Source organism: Natator depressus, chromosome 4, assembly GCF_965152275.1.
Source record: "Natator depressus isolate rNatDep1 chromosome 4, rNatDep2.hap1, whole genome shotgun sequence".
NCBI classification, from domain to species: domain Eukaryota; kingdom Metazoa; phylum Chordata; order Testudines; family Cheloniidae; genus Natator; species Natator depressus.
This window is the reverse complement of record NC_134237.1, coordinates 54,346,732-54,365,862: the sequence shown is the minus strand read 5'-3', so window position 1 is coordinate 54,365,862 and position 19,131 is coordinate 54,346,732. Positions and strand designations below refer to the sequence as shown.

Below are 19,131 nucleotides of genomic sequence, written 5' to 3'. Positions count from 1 at the left end.
AATGGAAGAGGGAACAGGAATAGGTCAGTGGTTCAAGGATATTAATTACCCAAAATAAGGTAAACAAATAGATGGTACACCAGAAAAGAGGAAGCAAATGTAGCAATTTCATTGATGGAACATTCTGAAGTGATCATAGATAGTATATATGAAGCATGGCAATGAGATAATTTTCTTCCCTTTTCCTAGTGTTTAAGTTAAATGGGGGATCAAGAACAAAAGAAGGGGTTCACTTTACATAGGATCTCCTGTAGTTCATAGGCATTTTGCCTGAGAAAGGACTGTGTGATGGGATCTATAGGATAAAAATAACCCATGGTACAGACTACTGTTATAAGGTATGCTCTGTACTGCTTGAGCCCGGAACTGTGATTGTGACGAGGATGCAGTTGTTACAGAAAATGGAGTTGGGACTTGTGCAGTGTTTTTAACAAGCCAACCCAAAGGGAGGGAGGTTTGGGAACAAGGTGGGAAGGAAGTATGGGATCAATGACTATGCAAATCTAGTGGCACTAGTGCTTGCCGGGGTGACTGCTGTTCCAGTATCAGTGCTGGAGTAGTGACCACGGAGGGGCTGTGTTGTAGCCTACAAGTCTCTCACTGGAATGGGAGTAGGATTCCATTCAGCCCCTGTCCTGATTTAGTGTGTCACACGCATCAGAGTAATTGGGAATTGGATAATTGTCACCCACAGAAACTAGCTAATACATCAAATAAGTCACTACAGAAAGCAGTAAAACAGCTTAACCCCATGTGTTGGAACCAGCTGAGATGGAAATATCTGTAGCAGTCCTTTGAAATTTTTTTGGCCAAAAATCTGACCAGAGAGTAACTCCTCTCTCTTTGTTCCTACCAGTTAGCAAGCTGTTTCTTGTTGACAACTTCCATTTGCCCTTCCCTAATTCCTCTTCCACTGTCATCTCCTCTCCATTTCACACTCCACCTGCTCAGCTCTTCCTCAATTTCCAGTTGCTTAAGGACTCCCCTTTCTCTCTGACTCCATTCCCCAATTATACAAAGTAAATTTGGAATTAAGAGGTTAATGTTAATAGGTTTAATTAAGTGGCGTTGTCTTTGGAGGGAAAATTATTGTAGTAATACTCTTCTTAAATCAAAGAGATTAATATAGGCTGGATTTCTTAGCGCAGAATGAGGTCAGCAAAGCCAATATAGAACACATTGCTCTTAGAATATTGGGCTTACATCTCATCATCTTTGTAGATTTTAAACTAAAACTTTTAAAAGTATATTTGGCCTAATTCTGCAGTGCCTTACACACCTTTCATCGTCACTTACACCAGTTCCAGGTGGGTGAAGAACAGCAATAAATTACAGTGGTAGCATTTCAGAAACACTTGATACAATTGTAAATAACTATGAAATGTGGAAGACAGTGAAGAATCAGGTTAATTATGTTTTGGAAAATACAGTTTCATTGTCCTTTATATTGTTTGTTTTGATTTGCAAATATAAAATTATAACATGCATTAGTGTAGTGTGAGAGTACATAAGAACGGCCATACTGGGTCAGACCAAAGGTCCGTCTAGCCCAGGATTCTGTGGTTCGACAGTGGCCAATGCCCGGAGGGAATGAACAGAACAGGTAGTCATCAAGTGATCCATCCCCTGTCACCAATTCCCAGCTTCTGGCAAACAGAGGCGAGGGACATCATTCCTGCCCACCCTGGCTAATAGCCATTGATGGACCTATCGTCCATGAACTTATCTAGTTCTTTTTTGAACCCTGTTATAGTCTTGGCCTGCACAACATCGTCTGGCTAGGAGTTCCACAGGTTGACTATGCACTGTGTGAAAAAATACTTCCTTTTGTTTGTTTTAAACATGCTGCTTATTAATTTCATTTGGTGACCCCAGTTCTTGTCATGAGGAGTAAATAACACCTCCTTATTTCTTTTCTCAACACCAGTCATAATTGTGTAGCCCTCTATCATATCCCCCCTTAGCCCTGGTCTACACTAGGACTTTAGGTCGAATTTAGCAGCTTTAAATCGATGTAAACCTGCACCCGTCCACACGATGAAGCCCTTTATTTCGACTTAAAGGGCTCTTAAAATCGATTTCCTTACTCCACCCCTGACAAGTGGATTAGCGCTTAAATCGGCCTTGCCGGGTCGAATTTGGGGTACTGTGGACACAATTCGACGGTATTGGCCTCCGGGAGCTATCCCAGAGTGCTCCATTTTGATCGCTCTGGACAGCACTCTCAACTCAGATGCACTGGCCAGGTAGACAGGAAAAGAACCGCGAACTTTTGAATCTCATTTCCTGTTTGGCCAGCGTGGCAAGCTGCAGGTGACCATGCAGAGCTCATCAGCAGAGGTGACCATGATGGAGTCCCAGAATCGCAGAAGAGCTCCAGCATGGACCGAACGGGAGGTACGGGATCTGATTGCTGTATGGGGAGAGGAATCCGTGCTATCAGAACTCCGTTCCAGTTTTCGAAATGCCAAAACCTTTGTCAAAATCTCCCAGGGCATGAAGGACAGAGGCCATAACAGGGACCCAAAGCAGTGCCGCGTGACACTGAAGGAGCTGAGGCAAGCCTACCAGAAAATCAGAGAGGTGAACGGCCGCTCCGGGTCAGAGCCCCAAACATGCCGCTTCTATGATGAGCTGCATGCCATTTTAGGGGGTTCAGCCACCACTACCCCAGCCGTGTTGTTTGACTCCTTCAATGGAGATGGAGGCAATACGGAAGCAGGTTTTGGGGATGAAGAAGAGGAGGAGGAGGAGGAGGAGGTTGTAGACAGCTCACAGCAAGCAAGCGGAGAAACCGGTTTTCCCGACAGCCAGGAACTGTTTCTCACCCTGGACCTGGAGCCAGTACCCCCCGAACCCACCCAAGGCTGCCTCCTGGACCCAGCAGGCGGAGAAGGGACCTCCGGTGAGTGTACCTTTTAAAATACTATACATGGTTTAAAAGCAAGCATGTGAAAGGATTAATTTGCCCTGGCATTCGCAGCTCTCCTGGATATACTCCCAAAGCCTTTGCAAAAGGTTTCTGGGGAGGACAGACTTATTGCGTCCTTCATGGTAGGACACTTTACCACTCCAGGCCAGTAACACGTACTCGGGAATCATTGTACAACAAAGCATTGCAGTGTATGTTTGCTGGCGTTCAAACAACATCCGTTCTTTATCTCTCTGTGTTATCCTCAGGAGAGTGAGATATAATCCATGGTCACCTGGTTGAAAAGGGTGCTTTTCTTCAGGGGACACTCAGAGGAGCCCATTCCTGCTGGGCTGTGTGCCTGCGGCTGAACAGAAATGTTCCCCGCTGTTACCCACAGGGAGGGGGAAGGGTTGAGGGGGTAGCCACGTGGTGGGGGGAGGCAAAATGCGACCTTGTAACAAAAGCACATGTGCTATGTATGTAATGTTAACAGCAAGGTTTACCCTGAAAGAGTGTAGCCAGTGTTTTATAAAATGTCTTTTTTTAAATACCGCTGTCTCTTTTTTTTTCTCCACCAGCTGCATGTGTTTCAATGATCACAGGATCTTCTCCTTCCCAGAGGCTAGTGAAGATTAGAAAGAAAAAAAAACGCACTCGAGATGAAATGTTCTCCGAGCTCATGCTGTCCTCCCACACTGACAGAGCACAGACGAATGCGTGGAGGCAAATAATGTCAGAGTGCAGGAAAGCACAAAATGACCGGGAGGAGAGGTGGCGGGCTGAAGAGAGGGCTGAAGCTGAAAGGTGGCGGCAGCGTGATGAGAGGAGGCAGGATTCAATGCTGAGGCTGCTGGAGGATCAAACCAGTATGCTCCAGTGTATGGTTGAGCTGCAGCAAAGGCAGCTGGAGCACAGACTGCCACTACAGCCCCTGTGTAATCAGCCGCCCTCCTCCCCAAGTTCCATAGCCTCCACACCCAGACGCCCAAGAACGCGGTGGGGGGGGCCACCGGCCAACCAGCCACTCCGCCACAGAGGATTGCCCAAAAAAAAGAAGGCTGTCATTCAATAAATTTTAAAGTTGTAAACTTTTAAAGTGCTGTGTGGCATTTTCCTTCCCTCCTCCACCACCCCTCCTGGGCTACCTTGGTAGTCATTCCCCTATTTGTGTGATGAATGAATGAAGAATGTGAAGCAACAATGACTTTATTGCCTCTGCAAGCGGTGATCGAAGGGAGGAGGGGAGGGTGCTTAGCTTACAGGGAAGTAGAGTGAACCAAGGGGCGGGGGGTTTCATCAAGGAGAAACAAACAGAACTTTCACACCATAGCCTGGCTAGTCATGAAACTGGTTTTCAAAGCTTCTCTGATGCGTACCGCGCCCTCCTGTGCTCTTCTAACCGCCCTGGTGTCTGGCTGCGCATAACCAGCAGCCAGGCGATTTGCCTTAACCTCCCACCCCGCCATAAACGTCTCCCCCTTACTCTCACAGATATTGTGGAGCACACAGCAAGCAGTAATAACAGTGGGAATATTGGTTTCGCTGAGGTCTAACCGAGTCAGTAAACTGCGCCAGCGCGCCTTTAAACGTCCAAATGCACATTCTACCACCATTCTGAACTTGCTCAGCCTGTAGTTGAACAGCTCCTGACTACTGTCCAGGCTGCCTGTGTACAGCTTCATGAGCCATGGCATTAAGGGGTAGGCTGGGTCCCCAAGGATTCATATAGGCATTTCAACATCCCCAACAGTTATTTTCTGGTCTGGGAATAAAGTCCCTTCTTGCAGCTTTTGAAACAGACCAGAGTTCCTGAAGATGCGAGCGTCATGTACCTTTCCCGGCCATCCCACGTTGATGTTGGTGAAACGTCCCTTGTGATCCACCAGAGCTTGCAGCACTATTGAAAAGTACCCCTTGCGGTTTATGTACTCGGCGGCTTGGTGCTCCGGTGCCAAGATAGGGATATGGGTTCCGTCTATGGCCCCACCACAGTTAGGGAATCCCATTGCAGCAAAGCCATCCACTATGACCTGCACATTTCCCAGGGTCAGTACCCTTGATATCAGCAGATCTTTGATTGCGTGGGCTACTTGCATCACAGCAGCCCCAACAGTAGATTTGCCCACTCCAAATTGATTCCCAACTGACCGGTAGCTGTCTGGCGTTGCAGGCTTCCACAGGGCTATCGCCACTCGCCTCTCAACTGTGAGGGCTGCTCTCATCTTGGTATTCATGCGCTTCAGGGCAAGGGAAAGCAAGTCACAAAGTTCCATGAAAGTGCCCTTACGCATGCGAAAGTTTCGCAGCCACTGGGAATCGTCCCAGACCTGCAACACTATGCGGTCCCACCAGTCTGTGCTTGTTTCCCGAGCCCAGAATCGGCATTCCACAGCATGAACCTGCCCCATTAGCACCATAATGCATGCATTGGCAGGGCCCATGCTTTCAGAGAAATCTGTGTCCATGTCCTGATCACTCACGTGACCGCGCTGACGTCGCCGCCTCGCCCGGTATCGCTTTGCCAGGTTCTGGTGCTGCATATACTGCTGGATAATGCGTGTGGTGTTTAATGTGCTCCTAATTGCCAAAGTGAGCTGAGCGGACTCCATGCTTGCCTTGGTGTGGCGTCCGCACAGAAAAAAGGCGCGGAATGATTGTCTGCCGTTGCTCTGACGGAGGGAGGGGCGACTGACGACACGGCTTACAGGGTTGGCTTCAGGGAGCTAAAATCAACAAAGGGGGTGGCTTTACATCAAGGAGTATTTCAGGCAGGACTTCATGGAGGGTTCCAATAAGAAATGGTGCACCTAAGTTATTATTCTTATTGGAACAAGGAGGTTAGCCTGGCCTCTGATTGATACATGGCTAGATTTACCTCGCTGCACCTTCTCTGTGAGTGACTGCAGTGTGACCTAGAGGAATGAGTCCCCTAGACGGGGGAGGAGGCAAATGAGTACAAAACAAATCTGGTCTATTTCTTGTTTTGATCCACTCCATCTATCTTTTACATCTTTGGCTGGCAGCAGACGGTGCAGAAGGACTGCATGCCATCCACATCTCATGGCTGCTCGGCAGAAGACGGTACAATAGGACTGCTAGCAATCCATATTGCCTGCCTGCTCACCATAAGACGGTTCAGTAGGACTGACTGCAGGACTAAAGACAATGACCTGGTCAAGTCACTCCAAATTTAGTCCCTGCGCCCATGTCTGCCCAGGCGTTCCCAGCCGACGCGGCCAGGAGCACCTCGGACATGACGATGACGGCTACCAGTCGTATTGTACCGTCTGCTGCCACAAGGCAATGGGTTGCTGCTACTGTGTAGCAATGCAGTACCGCGTCTGCCAGCACCCAGGAGACATACGGTGACGGTTACCTGAGCGGGCTCCATGCTTGCGGTGGTATGGCGTCCGCACAGGTAACTCGGGGAAAAAAGGCGCGAAACGATTGTCTGCCCTTGCTTTCACGGAGGGAGGGAGGGAAGGGGGGACTGATGATATGTACCCAGAACCACCCGCGACAATGTTTTAGCCCCATCAGGCATTGGGATCTCAACCCAGAATTCCAATGGGCAGCGGAGACTGCGGGAACTGTGGGATAGCTACCCACAGTGCAACGCTCTGGAAGTCGACTCTAGCCTCGGTACTGTGGAAGCACTCCGCCGAGTTAATGCACTTAATGCACTTAGAGCATTTTCTGTGGGGACACACACACTCGAATATATAAAACCGATTTCTAAAAAACCGACTTCTATAAATTCGACCTTATTCCGTAGTGTAGACATACCCTTAGTTATCTTTTTCCAAACTGAATAGTTCCAGTCTTATTAATCTCTCCTCAGATGGCAGACGCTCCATATCTCTAATCATTTTTGTTGACCTTTTCTGAACCAATTCCAATACATCTTTTTTGAGATAGGGCAACCACATCTGCATGCAGTATTCAAGATGTGGGCATACCATGGATTTATTTAGAGGCAGTATGATATTTTCTGTTTTATTATCTATCCCTTTCTTAATGATTACCAACGTTCTGTTTGCTTTTTTGACTGCCGCTGCACACTGAGTGGATGTTTTTAGAGAACTATCCACAATGACTTCAAGATCTCTTTCTTGAGTGGTAACAGCTAATTTAGGCCCCATCATTTTATATGTATAGATGGGATTATGTTTTCCAGTGTGCCTTACTTTGCATTTATCAACATTGAATTTGTTGCCCAGTCACTCAATTTTGAGAGATCCTTCTATAGCTTTTCGCAGTCTGACTGTGTCTTAACTATCTTGAGTAGTTTTGTATCATCTGCAAATTTGCCACCTCACTGTTTACCCCTTTTCCCAGATCTTTTATGAATATATTGAATAGGACTGGGCCCAATACAGACCCCAGGGGGACACCACTATTTACTTCTCTCCATTCTGAAAATTGACCATTTATTCCTACCCTTTGTTTCCTATGTTTTAACCAGTTACCAATCCATGAGAGGACCTTCCCTCTTATCCCATGACTACTTACTTTGCTTAATAGCCTTTGGTGAGGAACCTTGTTGAAGGCTTTCTGAAAATCTAAATACACTATATCCACTGTGTCCTCCTTGTCCACATGGTTATTGACCCCCTCAAAGAATTCTAGTAGATTGGTGAGGCATCATTTCCCTTTACAAAAACTGTGTTGACTATTCCCCAACAAATGATGTTCATCTATGTGTCTGACTATTTTGTTCTTTACTAGCATTTCAACCAGTTTGCCCAGTCATGAAATTAGGCTTACCAGCCTGTAATTGCCAGAATCAACTCTGGAGCTCTTTTTAAAAATTGACGTCACATTACCTATCCTTAAGTCATTTGGTTCAGAAGCTGATTTAAATGATAGTTTACAGACTACAGTTAGTAGTCCTGCAATTTCACATTTGAGTTCCTCCAGAACTCTTGGGTGAATACCATCTGGTTCTGGTGACTTATTACAGTTTAGTTTATCAATTTGTTCCAAAACCCTCTAATGACATTTCAATCTGGAACAGTTCCTCAGATTTGTCACCTAAAAAGAATGGCTCTGGTTTGGGAATCTCCCTCACATCTTCAACCATGAAGACCGATGCAAATAATTCATTTAGTTTCCCTGCAGTGGCCTTATTGTCCTCGAGTGCTCCTTTAGCATCTCGATTGTCCAGTGGCCCACTGGTTGTTTAGCAGGCTTCCTGCTTCTGATATATTTAATTTTTTGCTATTACATATGTGTCTCTAAAGTGTAGGCAGAGGTGAGCAGGTGGATGGGAAAAATCAGAGATGGCTTGGAAGCAAAGATGACAGAAGAGACAGACTGATCAGGGTATAGAGCAGGATACAAAAGGACAAAAGCAGTGAGGTTGACCTGCCATTTAATTTTTATATCCTTGTACTGTGTGTTTATTTTAGTTCTTGTTTCTTATACTTTCTCAACTGCCAACCATCTCAAAAATTTTAATATTTCAAATATCTTTTCAATCAGTACACTGTAGAACAGGTTAGAAAGAGATGGAGGAGATGCACTGAATTAAAAATATTTAAAATCAACATTTGTAACTGCTGTTTTTTTTTCAGTTTTTATTTCATTTTATATTTCAGTGAGACACACCTAAATAGATTTAAAATCAGATTTAACTTTTTTGTTCTTTTTAATCTGTTATGTAATTAGTCATTCTGGCAGACATTTTAAAATTGCCCAAAGGCATTTAATTTTGTGATGAAAAGCTGTTTAAATCTGATTTAGTGAATGGCCTGCATCTGGGGAAAAAATTATAGGAAATCACTTAATATACAACAATGCCATTTACAATGGACTTTTGCTGGTGACTCAGTGGTTCCCAGGGAATTATAATCTTGGCACAATTGATTTGAAATAGAACATATGAATAGGTGTTTATTGCTCACATATAATACAGTTGACAATGAAGTCATTTGAGACAGGTTAACAGCTATAAATTCTTATTATAGGCGGAGCTTTAGCGACACCTATAGTTAAGGTTTCCTGACACTTTTTATATTATTATTCTTTTTATTACATTATATTACTTATTATATAGCATTATAAGAGCCAGTTTTCAGTTTCTCATAGCTTTTTTGCCAAACTTTAACCGCTTGGCCTGAAGTTGTCTGTGGTAGGTGTTTGCCTCAGGCTGAACTTTTTTTCTGTCCACAAAGTTTCAGCTAAAATAGTTACTGTTTTTAAGAACAAGATTAGGGGGAAATGCTTTTTTTGTTTGTTTGTTTTTTTTTTTTGCCTGTGTTAACAAAATTTTTACAGCCACTTCACTGAGAAGTTCTAGCACCTCCAAGCTTTGGTGCAGGGCTTTGAAGTTTGTTAGGGAGGGTGCACTGGTGGCAGGGTTGAGCCTTCTCATGTCCTCATGAACATTTGTCCAAAATTGGAAAAGTTATGAGCCTGTGAAAAATTGTAGTTAGCACATATTCAGTAGAGGTTTCTTAGATTTTAGCAGCTAAATTCCCTGGAGATTCTGTCTGCATTGGGCATGCTCCATGCGTGGGACTGAGAAGGATTTCCCTGCAATCACAGCTCTGGGCTGCTGTGCATCATGCTGAGTTTGGGTCCAGGCACCTGAACTGAGAGCCTGTTGGGCCCCAGGCAGCATGGAAGAAAAAGCTGCCCAATTGGACTGCAGGGGGGGACAAGATCTGAACCTAAGGGGAGGAGGAGAGGAGACTGGGACAAGGACCCTGGGGGAGGAGGGAAGGGACTGCAACTGGAGACTGATGGGTGGGGAAGCGAGAAATTGGGACTGGAAGTTGGGGTGTTTGGGAAGCCTGGAACTGGCTCGACCAAGAGACTGGGACAAGGGGGTGGGGTAATGAGATTTTCAATGGGAGCCTGGGGAGGGAGATAGGGACATAGTGGGAACAGACAAAGAGGTCGGGGACAGGGAAGGTGATTGGAGGCTAAAGTGGTGGGGGGAAATGGATCTGATTAGGAACTGGTGGGGGATTAGACTGGGACTATTTGGACAAGGAGCTGGTGAGGTGGGAACTGAGAATGGTTAGGCAAGGAGACTGGGACTTGGAGCAGTGAGGATATTGGGATGGGAAGTCCAGAGGGGGAGTCTAAGACTTGCTGGGCAAGGAGACTGAGACTGGAATGAGAGGCCTGAGGAGTGGAGATTGGGACTGGCTGGGTAGAGTTGGTGAGAAATTTTCAGACTAATGAGATGTCAGTTTGCTGAAGCGAAATGTTTAGTCTAATCTATTAGAGATTTGACAAAACTTTAGTTGAAACCCAGGCAGGTTTCCATGGTGAACCTCTCTGTTTCAGGTACCATGATTCTGGCAGGTTCCCTGCTCTGTGGCAGCTGCCCTAGGAACCTCCACTGCAGCTGAAACTCCCAGTGTTGCTAGGCTGTGTGGCAGGGAGTCATGGGGCTGTCAGATCTGCTCACTCCACAGAAGCAGCCTGGGTCATATTGGTTTGAGCTGTGACTCTAGGCTGTTGGTTTCTCTGGTCTGTAGCAGGGAGGCTCCTGGGGCTCTGAGTGATAGCTCAAGCCATGGCTCTCAGGGCTTGCAGGGTCCTTGCTGCAGTGCTGGGAGCTTGGAAGTCCTAGGACTGGCTTCCAGGGCCCATAGGTCTGGGCCCTACCCCACAAGTGGGCAGCCTGTAGGCACAGTAGTCTGGAATCCATGGAAGTCCCTGACCGTGGGGTTCAAGCAAGGAGTCTAGCAGCCTAGAGAGCCACAGCTCCAGCCAGGGCTACCCAGAGCTGGCAGGCTCCCTGGCTCTGAGTGTTGAATTGAAATTGACATTTCTGAGTGTCAGTTTTGGTTTTAGAAAACTTTACAACATTATACACAAAGTTACATTCAAAGAATGTTAAGGTTGCAAAGTCAAGCACTGAAAAGTTAGGAAATGCCAGAATGAAGGTTTTTTGTGCAACCTTAATTTGGCCCCCTCGTGCACTGTTTTTTCCACAGGACTCCTGTCTCGTTCAGTGCACAGAATGGATTGTGCTCAATTAATGACAGCTGTTCAATATTTTATTTTCTTCTGATTTCCTCATGGGTTTTGATGGGGCTCAGCACTGTAGCATGAGAGTGTTTCATAAACAATGTATCCTAACAACAACCCTGAGATGGGGGAAGGGGTGGGCATTATTGTATCCATTTTACAGATTGGAAATTGAGGCACAGAGGGATTTATGTCAGAAGTAACCACTAATTTGGGGCCCAATTTGAGATACTTAGGACCTTATTTTTCAAAGCACTTCGTATTATATAGCACTTCATGTGTTCAAAGCCCAGCTTCCATTGATTTAAGATGCAGTTGTGAGTGCCCCAGATTTCTGCAAATCAGACCACGGGATCTCAAGTCTGGCACCCAGAAACTGAGGAACTCATCATTAGTGACCACCTCTGAAAAGTTTGGATTAAATGACTTGCCAGGCATCACACAGGATCTCTGTGGCAGAGGCAGGAGCAGAATCCACTTCCCCAAATCAGCATTCAACTGCCTTATCCATGCGACCCTCCATTTTGTTCCTGTAATCCCCTGCCTCGTTCCTACACACCTTCCAACTTCTGGAACAAATGAGGTAAGTATCCTACAGACAACAGTCATCTTCATTATACACCCCTGATTCATCTCTAGAGCAGGTCTTTCGTGTGCACTGCATGAGACACAGGTCCTATGGGAAAAAATAGTATGTGATCATGTAATTACAAAGACTTGTCATAATGCATTCACACAAGGGGGCTGAATTAAGATTGCACAGGCAACCTTAATTCTGGCATTTCCTAACATGAGTGCTTGACTTTGCAGCCATAATATTCCTCTAACATAGTGTTTTGCATATAGTATATGTGCACACTTACACAGTTTTATATGTACACCCACACACACCCTTCCTCTGCACTGTAGAAACTCTCCAGTTCTGCTGACTGTGGCCTTTTGTAGATCTGAAGGTGGAATTAGGATTTGACCCTGAGCGTATAGAATGGTAGCTTCCACAACAGTGAAGATTATATCTGAACTAAATGGATGTATCTCAAATTGGGGATTCAGCAGACAGACCAGGCGGTGATATATTTTTCCTCTGTGTTGGGCCAGTATGAAATGAAATTTAAAATCTTTGCTTTCATGGCTTCAGCACCTTCATTTATACTTTAGTCTTTGGCTGCGGGTGCACAAACAGAGAATCACCACAAAAGCAAGCTTTTTCAGAGATGATCTCTCAGATAAGCTCCCCCAAACAGTTCCAGGAGTGGAATGACAGTTTCTGAAAGACTCCACAGAGATGGAATCTCGGTGAGTTTACAACAAAATCTTTGTCATAAAAGACAGAGAGAATTTATTTATTTTCCAGCTGGCACTCAAGCATGCCCGAGTGGCGTTCCTCCTGGACATGACACTTACTCATTTTTTTTCTAACAACTAACCATTTATATGTTGTGCAGCCTGGTGACAGCAGGAATTCTTTGTGTGACCCAACTGACTTCTAGGTTGCCGCGAACAGCTTCCCCATGCTGGATTGTCCTAATAATATATTGTTGAGTTGGTGTGTGCAAAGAATTCAAAGTTACATGTGCAAAATATGTTTGCTTTATAGAGTTTTTAGAAAGGGCAGAAAACATGCTTGCCACTAAGATGCAGTAGTGAAAAGGAGGTGTCTGGCTGGCTATTAAGATTTCATTGTGTTTATCATATTGTGAAGGTTTTGTTAGGGCACCTACAACCATTAGCAGGAGTGGGTTTTATCTGAAATCTAGATAAATAAAATAACGACTAAAAGCTTTTATGTTGGTTCAGTTGTTTCTGAACATTACAAGGACAGTCTAGGGTTCTTCCCCCTGCCCAAGACTGTTCAGCAGTGCCTCTGAAGTGGCAGCTCTTATGAGCTGTAGCTCACGAAAGCTTATGCTCAAATAAATGTGTTAGTCTCTAAGGTGCCACAAGTATTCCTTTTCTTTTTGCGAATACAGACTAACACGGCTGCTACTGTGAAACAGTTCTTATGTGTTGTCTGTGGAAAACCTATCAGAACAAAATATAAGTTTTAATGCATATTGGGGTTAACATTCACATAACATTTTCAGGAGAATGCCAGTACTCTTGAGCTACTGAAAACACAAATCATCCACAGTGGAAACATGCTAGTAATATAGACCTCCATTTGCTTAGCAGTGTGAATTCTGCTTGCTTCTGGAGTATTTATTACTTCAGAACTTCTTTGCACTGAACATTCTTCCATAGTTCTTTGAGTTGTGCTTTGTTGAGGATGGGTAGCTACAAGATAAGTTGTTCCCCAACTTTTTACATAGCATCTTGCCCCATTTCCACATGTTGACCATAGATGACATGGTTTAGACTTTGACTGATAACTCTTTGCGCATTTTGACATCAGCTTTTGTAGGATTAGAGGAAAAACGACTATACTGCACATTACTCCATTTATTGTCAATGCCAAGTTAAAATGGAGGTTGTCATACCAAGATCTGATTAACTGGCTACACTGGAATGCCGAGACACCAGTCATGGAACTTGGCAGATAGCACATTACATGTCGTCATGAAATCCTCCACCTATCCTCAGTCTCTGCTATACTTCCCTCCCCACAAAAATCTGTGGAATTTTGGAATCCTCACTTCTTCTTGTGGATTTATGTAAAAATCCAAATAAGGTATTCATTCCATCCTTTGAGAGTTCAGATTGGCTGGAACAAAATTTTAAAACAAATTGAAAGAAGCTTTATAGATTGACATTTTGTCCCAATTTCTTTCCGATACGTGTATTACATGTGAGAATTAGAACCATGTTGCTTTAATTTAACATTTTTTACTAAGTTAACTAATATTAACTTTTTATATCCATCTTTTTACTGATATTTTCTGTTTTTAAGTTAGCAAAGCATCAACTAAAGGGCAAATTGCAGCTGGGGAATGCATACACAAATCCAGTGAAATCAATAGAGTTGCACCTGTTTACACCAGCAGGGAATTTAGCTTGAACTATTAAACTGCATTTCTTCAAATTGGTTTTTAAACTGCATTTCTTCAAATGTAGATAAATCTGACATGTTCTATAGAGCAGATTTTTTAAATATTTGTGGTAATTCATGTTAAGTGGATTAAAACGGTTTGTGTTTTGTTTTTGTTTTTTTTGTAGCAACTTGAATTAGTGGAACCGAGTGGTTGGATTCATGTTCCTTTAACTGATTCTCATAAGAAGCCTATTCGAACATTTATGATTCAGATTGCTGTTTTAGCCAATCATCAGAATGGAAGAGACACTCACATGAGACAAATTAAAGTGTACACCCCAGTGGAAGAAAGCTCTATTGGTAAATTTCCTAGATGTACAACAATTGATTTCATGATGTATCGCTCTATAAGATGAATCATCTTATGAAGAAACAATTAAAGTGATTTTGTCATCAGCTTTGTTTCAAATATCTTTTCCGGTTATATTGACAGGTCTTATTCTTGTGGAATTCTTTATATATACTTTAACTTTTTTGTGTGTAACTTTAATCCGTTTTGAGTTGCACTGTTTTTTGATTTCTAATCTGCTTTCGATAGTCACATTTTCTGTTAATTGTATTTACAAAGGCTGTAGGAGGTTTTTAGATTTTCAGAAGATGTATTAAAGAACTTTCTCCTTTCATTTGCTATGAAATGGATAATCATGGTGCACGTAACATGTATATTCTTTTTTTCCAGGTGGTTTCTCCATTTGTTGATAATGCGTTAGAATACTTCATTGTATGACTTCATATTTTGGTTGGGTCAGTCCAAAAAAGCTGTATTTTTAATTAGGTGTATTTTTAATGGATTATTACTACTGTATTTTTCTCTGGGTACAGGATGTACATTCTTTTAAGAGGGTTCTTTGTGTCTTTGAAAGGACTTCACTGTGGTATTGTGCATGTCTTGTTTCTGGTGAGAAATGTATTTAACTGAGTTTTTATTCTAATAGGTCTCGATGTAGATTTCATTTTTCTGTATAACTGAAAAAGAATTGATAATCTAGAAGGAAAGTAAATATTTCTAACTGTATTTTATATTGTCCTGTCTTTACAGATATAACCATTACATCATTCTAATGTAACAATAGACATGCCAGGAATGCACAGGCAACATTCCTTAGCATTGCTTCCTGGCACCCTTTGAAGTCCCATGGATCACATAAAATAGTAGGAATTCAAATAAAAATCTGTATAAGTCTGAGCAATGTTATACTTAAGTTATGGAGTTTCTTAGAAGAAAAAAGATAAGCCATTTGAAATAAAAAACGCCACAAGGCAAACGACAAACTTGTGCATGGCCTACTTATAACTAATAGAAGCATGTAATCTTGTTTTTTAATTTTTTTTTGCATTGTTATTGTTTGGTGGTTACATTGTGATTAAAAAAAAAGGAGACCAGAAAACTAACAATCTTCCTTTTAAAATCCGATATATATGGGTTGAATTTTTAAAAGCGGTCATCATTTATCCACCTCCATCCATCCCTCCAAAAAAAAAAAAAAAATAGAACACACAGGTAAATTCCTATTGATTGCAATGGGAGCAAAATTAGGAAACATTTGAAAATCACACTGCAAATTAAAATTAAATTGGGAAGCATGGGCAAGGGAGAAGAGACTAAGAAAATATGGGTGAAAATATGAGACTAAGAAAATAGAGGAAAGAAGGCACAGGAGTGAAGGGAACAGGGAGGTAAAACAAAGGAGGATCAGAAATGTAACATTGAGATCAGTTTTATGTAACTGTATATTACATTAAATGTGCTACCATAAAAGTGCAAATTAACCTCTGGTTGAACTCTGCTGCCTTTAGTGCAGTAACATTAGGAATGAATTTTCCCCATTACAGACCTGATCCCAAGCCCACTAAAATCAGTGGAAAGATACCCATTGATTTCAGTGGGTTTTGGATTAGACCTAAGGTCTATAATTCCACTTGTGGGTTCTGATGTTCCTAAAATATCTTGACAAAATTATAGCCTTTTGTATGGAGGGCAGCTCGGTATTCTTGTTGATAACTGTTTTTCCCTTTTGCCGTTGTCTTATACAAAATACATTTTCTTTTCTGAGAACAATAACTCCCAAAGGTTAGTGTGGGACTCAAAACAGGGCTTTTATGTGCTTTATCTTACTGCAAACACGTACTATGGATTTTGGTGCAAACTGCTAGGGGTAGTCCTTTTGATTTCATGCTTCATAGTAGGTGTTTGTTTGCAGGAGACGGCCACTTTAAAATATGCAGTCCCTTACATAGGGATACTTTCTTCTTCTGTGACATGTATAGCTCTTTACTCAACAAATAATGATAGGCAAGAGGCATGCTTGTTGAAAACCAAAAGAATCTAATATCCCAAAGGATGAAATGGACAGTAATTTAGAAACACCAGATTGGCATGTTCCTACCCCAGTCCTGAATTCAGGCTACTATTCCTACTAAAGAACCCACCTATTGTTCACAATCATAAGTCCCGTCAGTTATTTAGTAGTAGATTGGATGCAAACCATGGACAAAGAAAAGAAAATTATTATTATTGACTTCAGGAGAAAACTGGATTTGGCCAAAGATAAAACTCCCATTCATTTCAGTGGTAGGTAAATGAGGTAATATTGTCATTCACCAAGTTTCAGCCAGTGACATAGATTACATTTAGTGTCAAATACTTGCTCTGCACCCCTGTTCAGTTCAGTATATCAAAGATGCCAAACATACCGTGGGATGCAACATACTTTTTTCTTTCCATTTTCTTATTCTACAGATTACTTTTTCTCTCACAGATTAGGCAAACTTATCCAGTTATTTTATGAACAGTTAATTAATAGTTGTCAAGAGAGAGGTATATATTTATTAAAAATGCACTGCCCTTAAAATATTTCATAAACTCTTGAAAAAAATTTATGGAAAATAAATTAGAGTGCAGAATGCATCCTTACTATGTGCTATAAAGCTACCCTTCTTGGCCTCACAGCTCCTTTAAAGGTAATCATGAACACATATTCTGCAGCACTTACAGTTCCTTAGGTTCAGGAAACTTCTTTTGCAGCATTCTGCAGTGTATTATAGTCATACCAAGTTATGTTTTATTACGTACATCATTAACATATCTCTTTCCCCACTCTTAATTCCCATTCGAAAAGGACAAATCCTGAAAATCAGCACTGACTGTATAAATCATCCCCATGGATTGTAGAGCAACTTCGTGGCTGCAAGTGAACACTGTGATGAGCCTGGATGAGATATGGGTGAGATTTTTCAAAGGTGTCGAAGTGAACTATGAACTAAGTTCCAGTGAAACTCAATGGGACTTGTGCTCCTAACTAGCACACTTTTGAAAATCAGACCCTTCTGGCTTTAGGCTGTAGACGCTTGTGTTGCTGCTCAACAGAGGGCAGTGACCAGTAGACTCTGTAGTATCAAATCTAACAGCCCAGTCCTGTTCCATATGCTCTTGCATTGCCACAGCCAGACGTTGTCCTTGGAGCTGCAGAGGGTTAGCCATGGTTCCATGCCACATAGGTGGCAGGATTTGCCCCCACAGCGGAAAACTTTTATTCATGCAACAGTGGAATGGGGCATCAGCCTTGGTGTCTTAGCCAGATTCCAACTTTGTTGAGTATGCTGCCACCAGGGTGGATTTGATTTAAATCACTAGTCAGGAAGACTTGATTTAATCATGGATTTCTACATAAAAGTGCATTCTTGTTGGTTGTTATAACCTTAATACATATTCTTCACAACTCAGAGATAGATGTAGGTTTCATTTTTAGAAGGTACACGCTATACATTTTTTCAGTGATTTATTTTGAAAACTTTTCAGATTAGTTTTACAGCTATATCAGAAAATAAATGATTGTTAGTTATTTCATTTACCAAAGTAATTGAAGCAGATATTTATGAAGTCATTGGGAGGTGAACTATCTCCAATTCAACAAATTAATCTTTAATATTTGGAGGATTTTCTTGCCATGCTGTATTAGAAGGGGAACATCACCAGACAGACATTAAATTGTTTTATTTAACTAAAAGAAAGACGTATGAAAGAAAAAAGTTTACCAACCTGAAGATCCTGCATGTTCAGACATGTTCCTTTCATCATCTTTTCAACGTAGCTTCCTCCTGAGAAGGATCACTTCTCCTGATGTTGTTTCATTTGGGCGATCAGGCCTTGCATTTATTTGTTGCACTGTTTGCATTTTTCACACATGCCTGTCTTACCTCCAGGTAGAGGAACTTCATTAAAATATTCCCAAACTGGGTCTCTCTTATGGCCTGCTGCGATTATTGGTTTTCTCTTCTAGTGAGAGAATGGTAAAGTAGATCTCAAATCAATGAAGGCTACAATTAGAAAGACCTCAAGACTTCTGGAATATGCTGCTCAAACAGTTTCACTTTTGTTTCTACTGTCTGTCCCTCCCTTTTCACATTTATCATGATTTAGTTGGGGATTGGCCCTGGTTTGAGCAGGGGGTTGGACTAGATGACCTCCTGAGGTCCCTTCCAACCCTGATATTCTATGGGTCTATGATCTCCAGATTCCTTCTTTATCCAGATCTATTCCACTCCCAACAATCTTCTATTCATTGAACTTTTTGCAACTTTGCACTTTTAGAGAGAGGTAAGGGATTGACTCTGTGTACACAAATTTGCAGAGGGACAGTAGGGTTGAGGTCTGTTATGTCTCACCTTTATTCTTTCTTTCTTTTTCTTTCTAAACATTTTTGCTGTTAACAATCATGTTATCTCTGGAGCCACAAATCCATAGTTTGAGAACTACAAAACTAAGCGTCTCTGATGGTATCTTCTAGACTGAGCACTGAGTCCCATTGGGTAGATAGATTAACCTAAATAATCTATACAGAACCCCCTGGAACCCTATAAGATTGGGTCCCTAATCCATGAACCATTGGAACTCATTTACAAAACTTTTCTTAAACGTTACATGACTATATTGTCTCATACTGTAGAATTAGAATTTATAATCCCTATTCCATGATGAGATAGCTTTGAGCTATAATGTATCTTAATTAAAACTATCTTTAGATAAAATGCTTTTTGAGGGAAAAAAACCTATCAAAAAAACCCGATTTAAATTAAAAAAAAATGATTTTTTTATTGATCTACCCTACCTGCCACCCTCTGTACCTTTTGCAGGTCCAAATGGATGTAATAACCTTTTATACCAGTGCTAAACAGTAATGTTAAATTTCACTCCTTGCCG

At 42.1% G+C, this 19,131-nt stretch overlaps 1 protein-coding gene across 6 annotated transcripts in view; it reads left to right on the top strand.

Moving 5' to 3' along the window:
* The window catches only part of ANAPC10 (anaphase promoting complex subunit 10), a 76,030-nt gene extending 60,412 nt beyond the window's left edge, over positions 1–15,618 (top strand). For 3 of the 6 annotated variants that reach the window (XM_074950938.1, XM_074950937.1, XM_074950936.1), the window contains exon 5: positions 14,057–15,618. In XM_074950938.1, coding sequence (XP_074807039.1) covers positions 14,057–14,287 — 231 coding nt within the window. In that variant the 3' untranslated portion in view covers positions 14,288–15,618. Of the gene's footprint in view, positions 1–3,492; positions 3,956–12,041; positions 12,200–14,056 lie in introns of those variants that run through there. The other 3 variants (XM_074950939.1, XM_074950940.1, XM_074950941.1) reach the window with 3 other exon arrangements.
* The last annotated feature ends 3,513 nt before the right edge of the window (positions 15,619–19,131 follow it).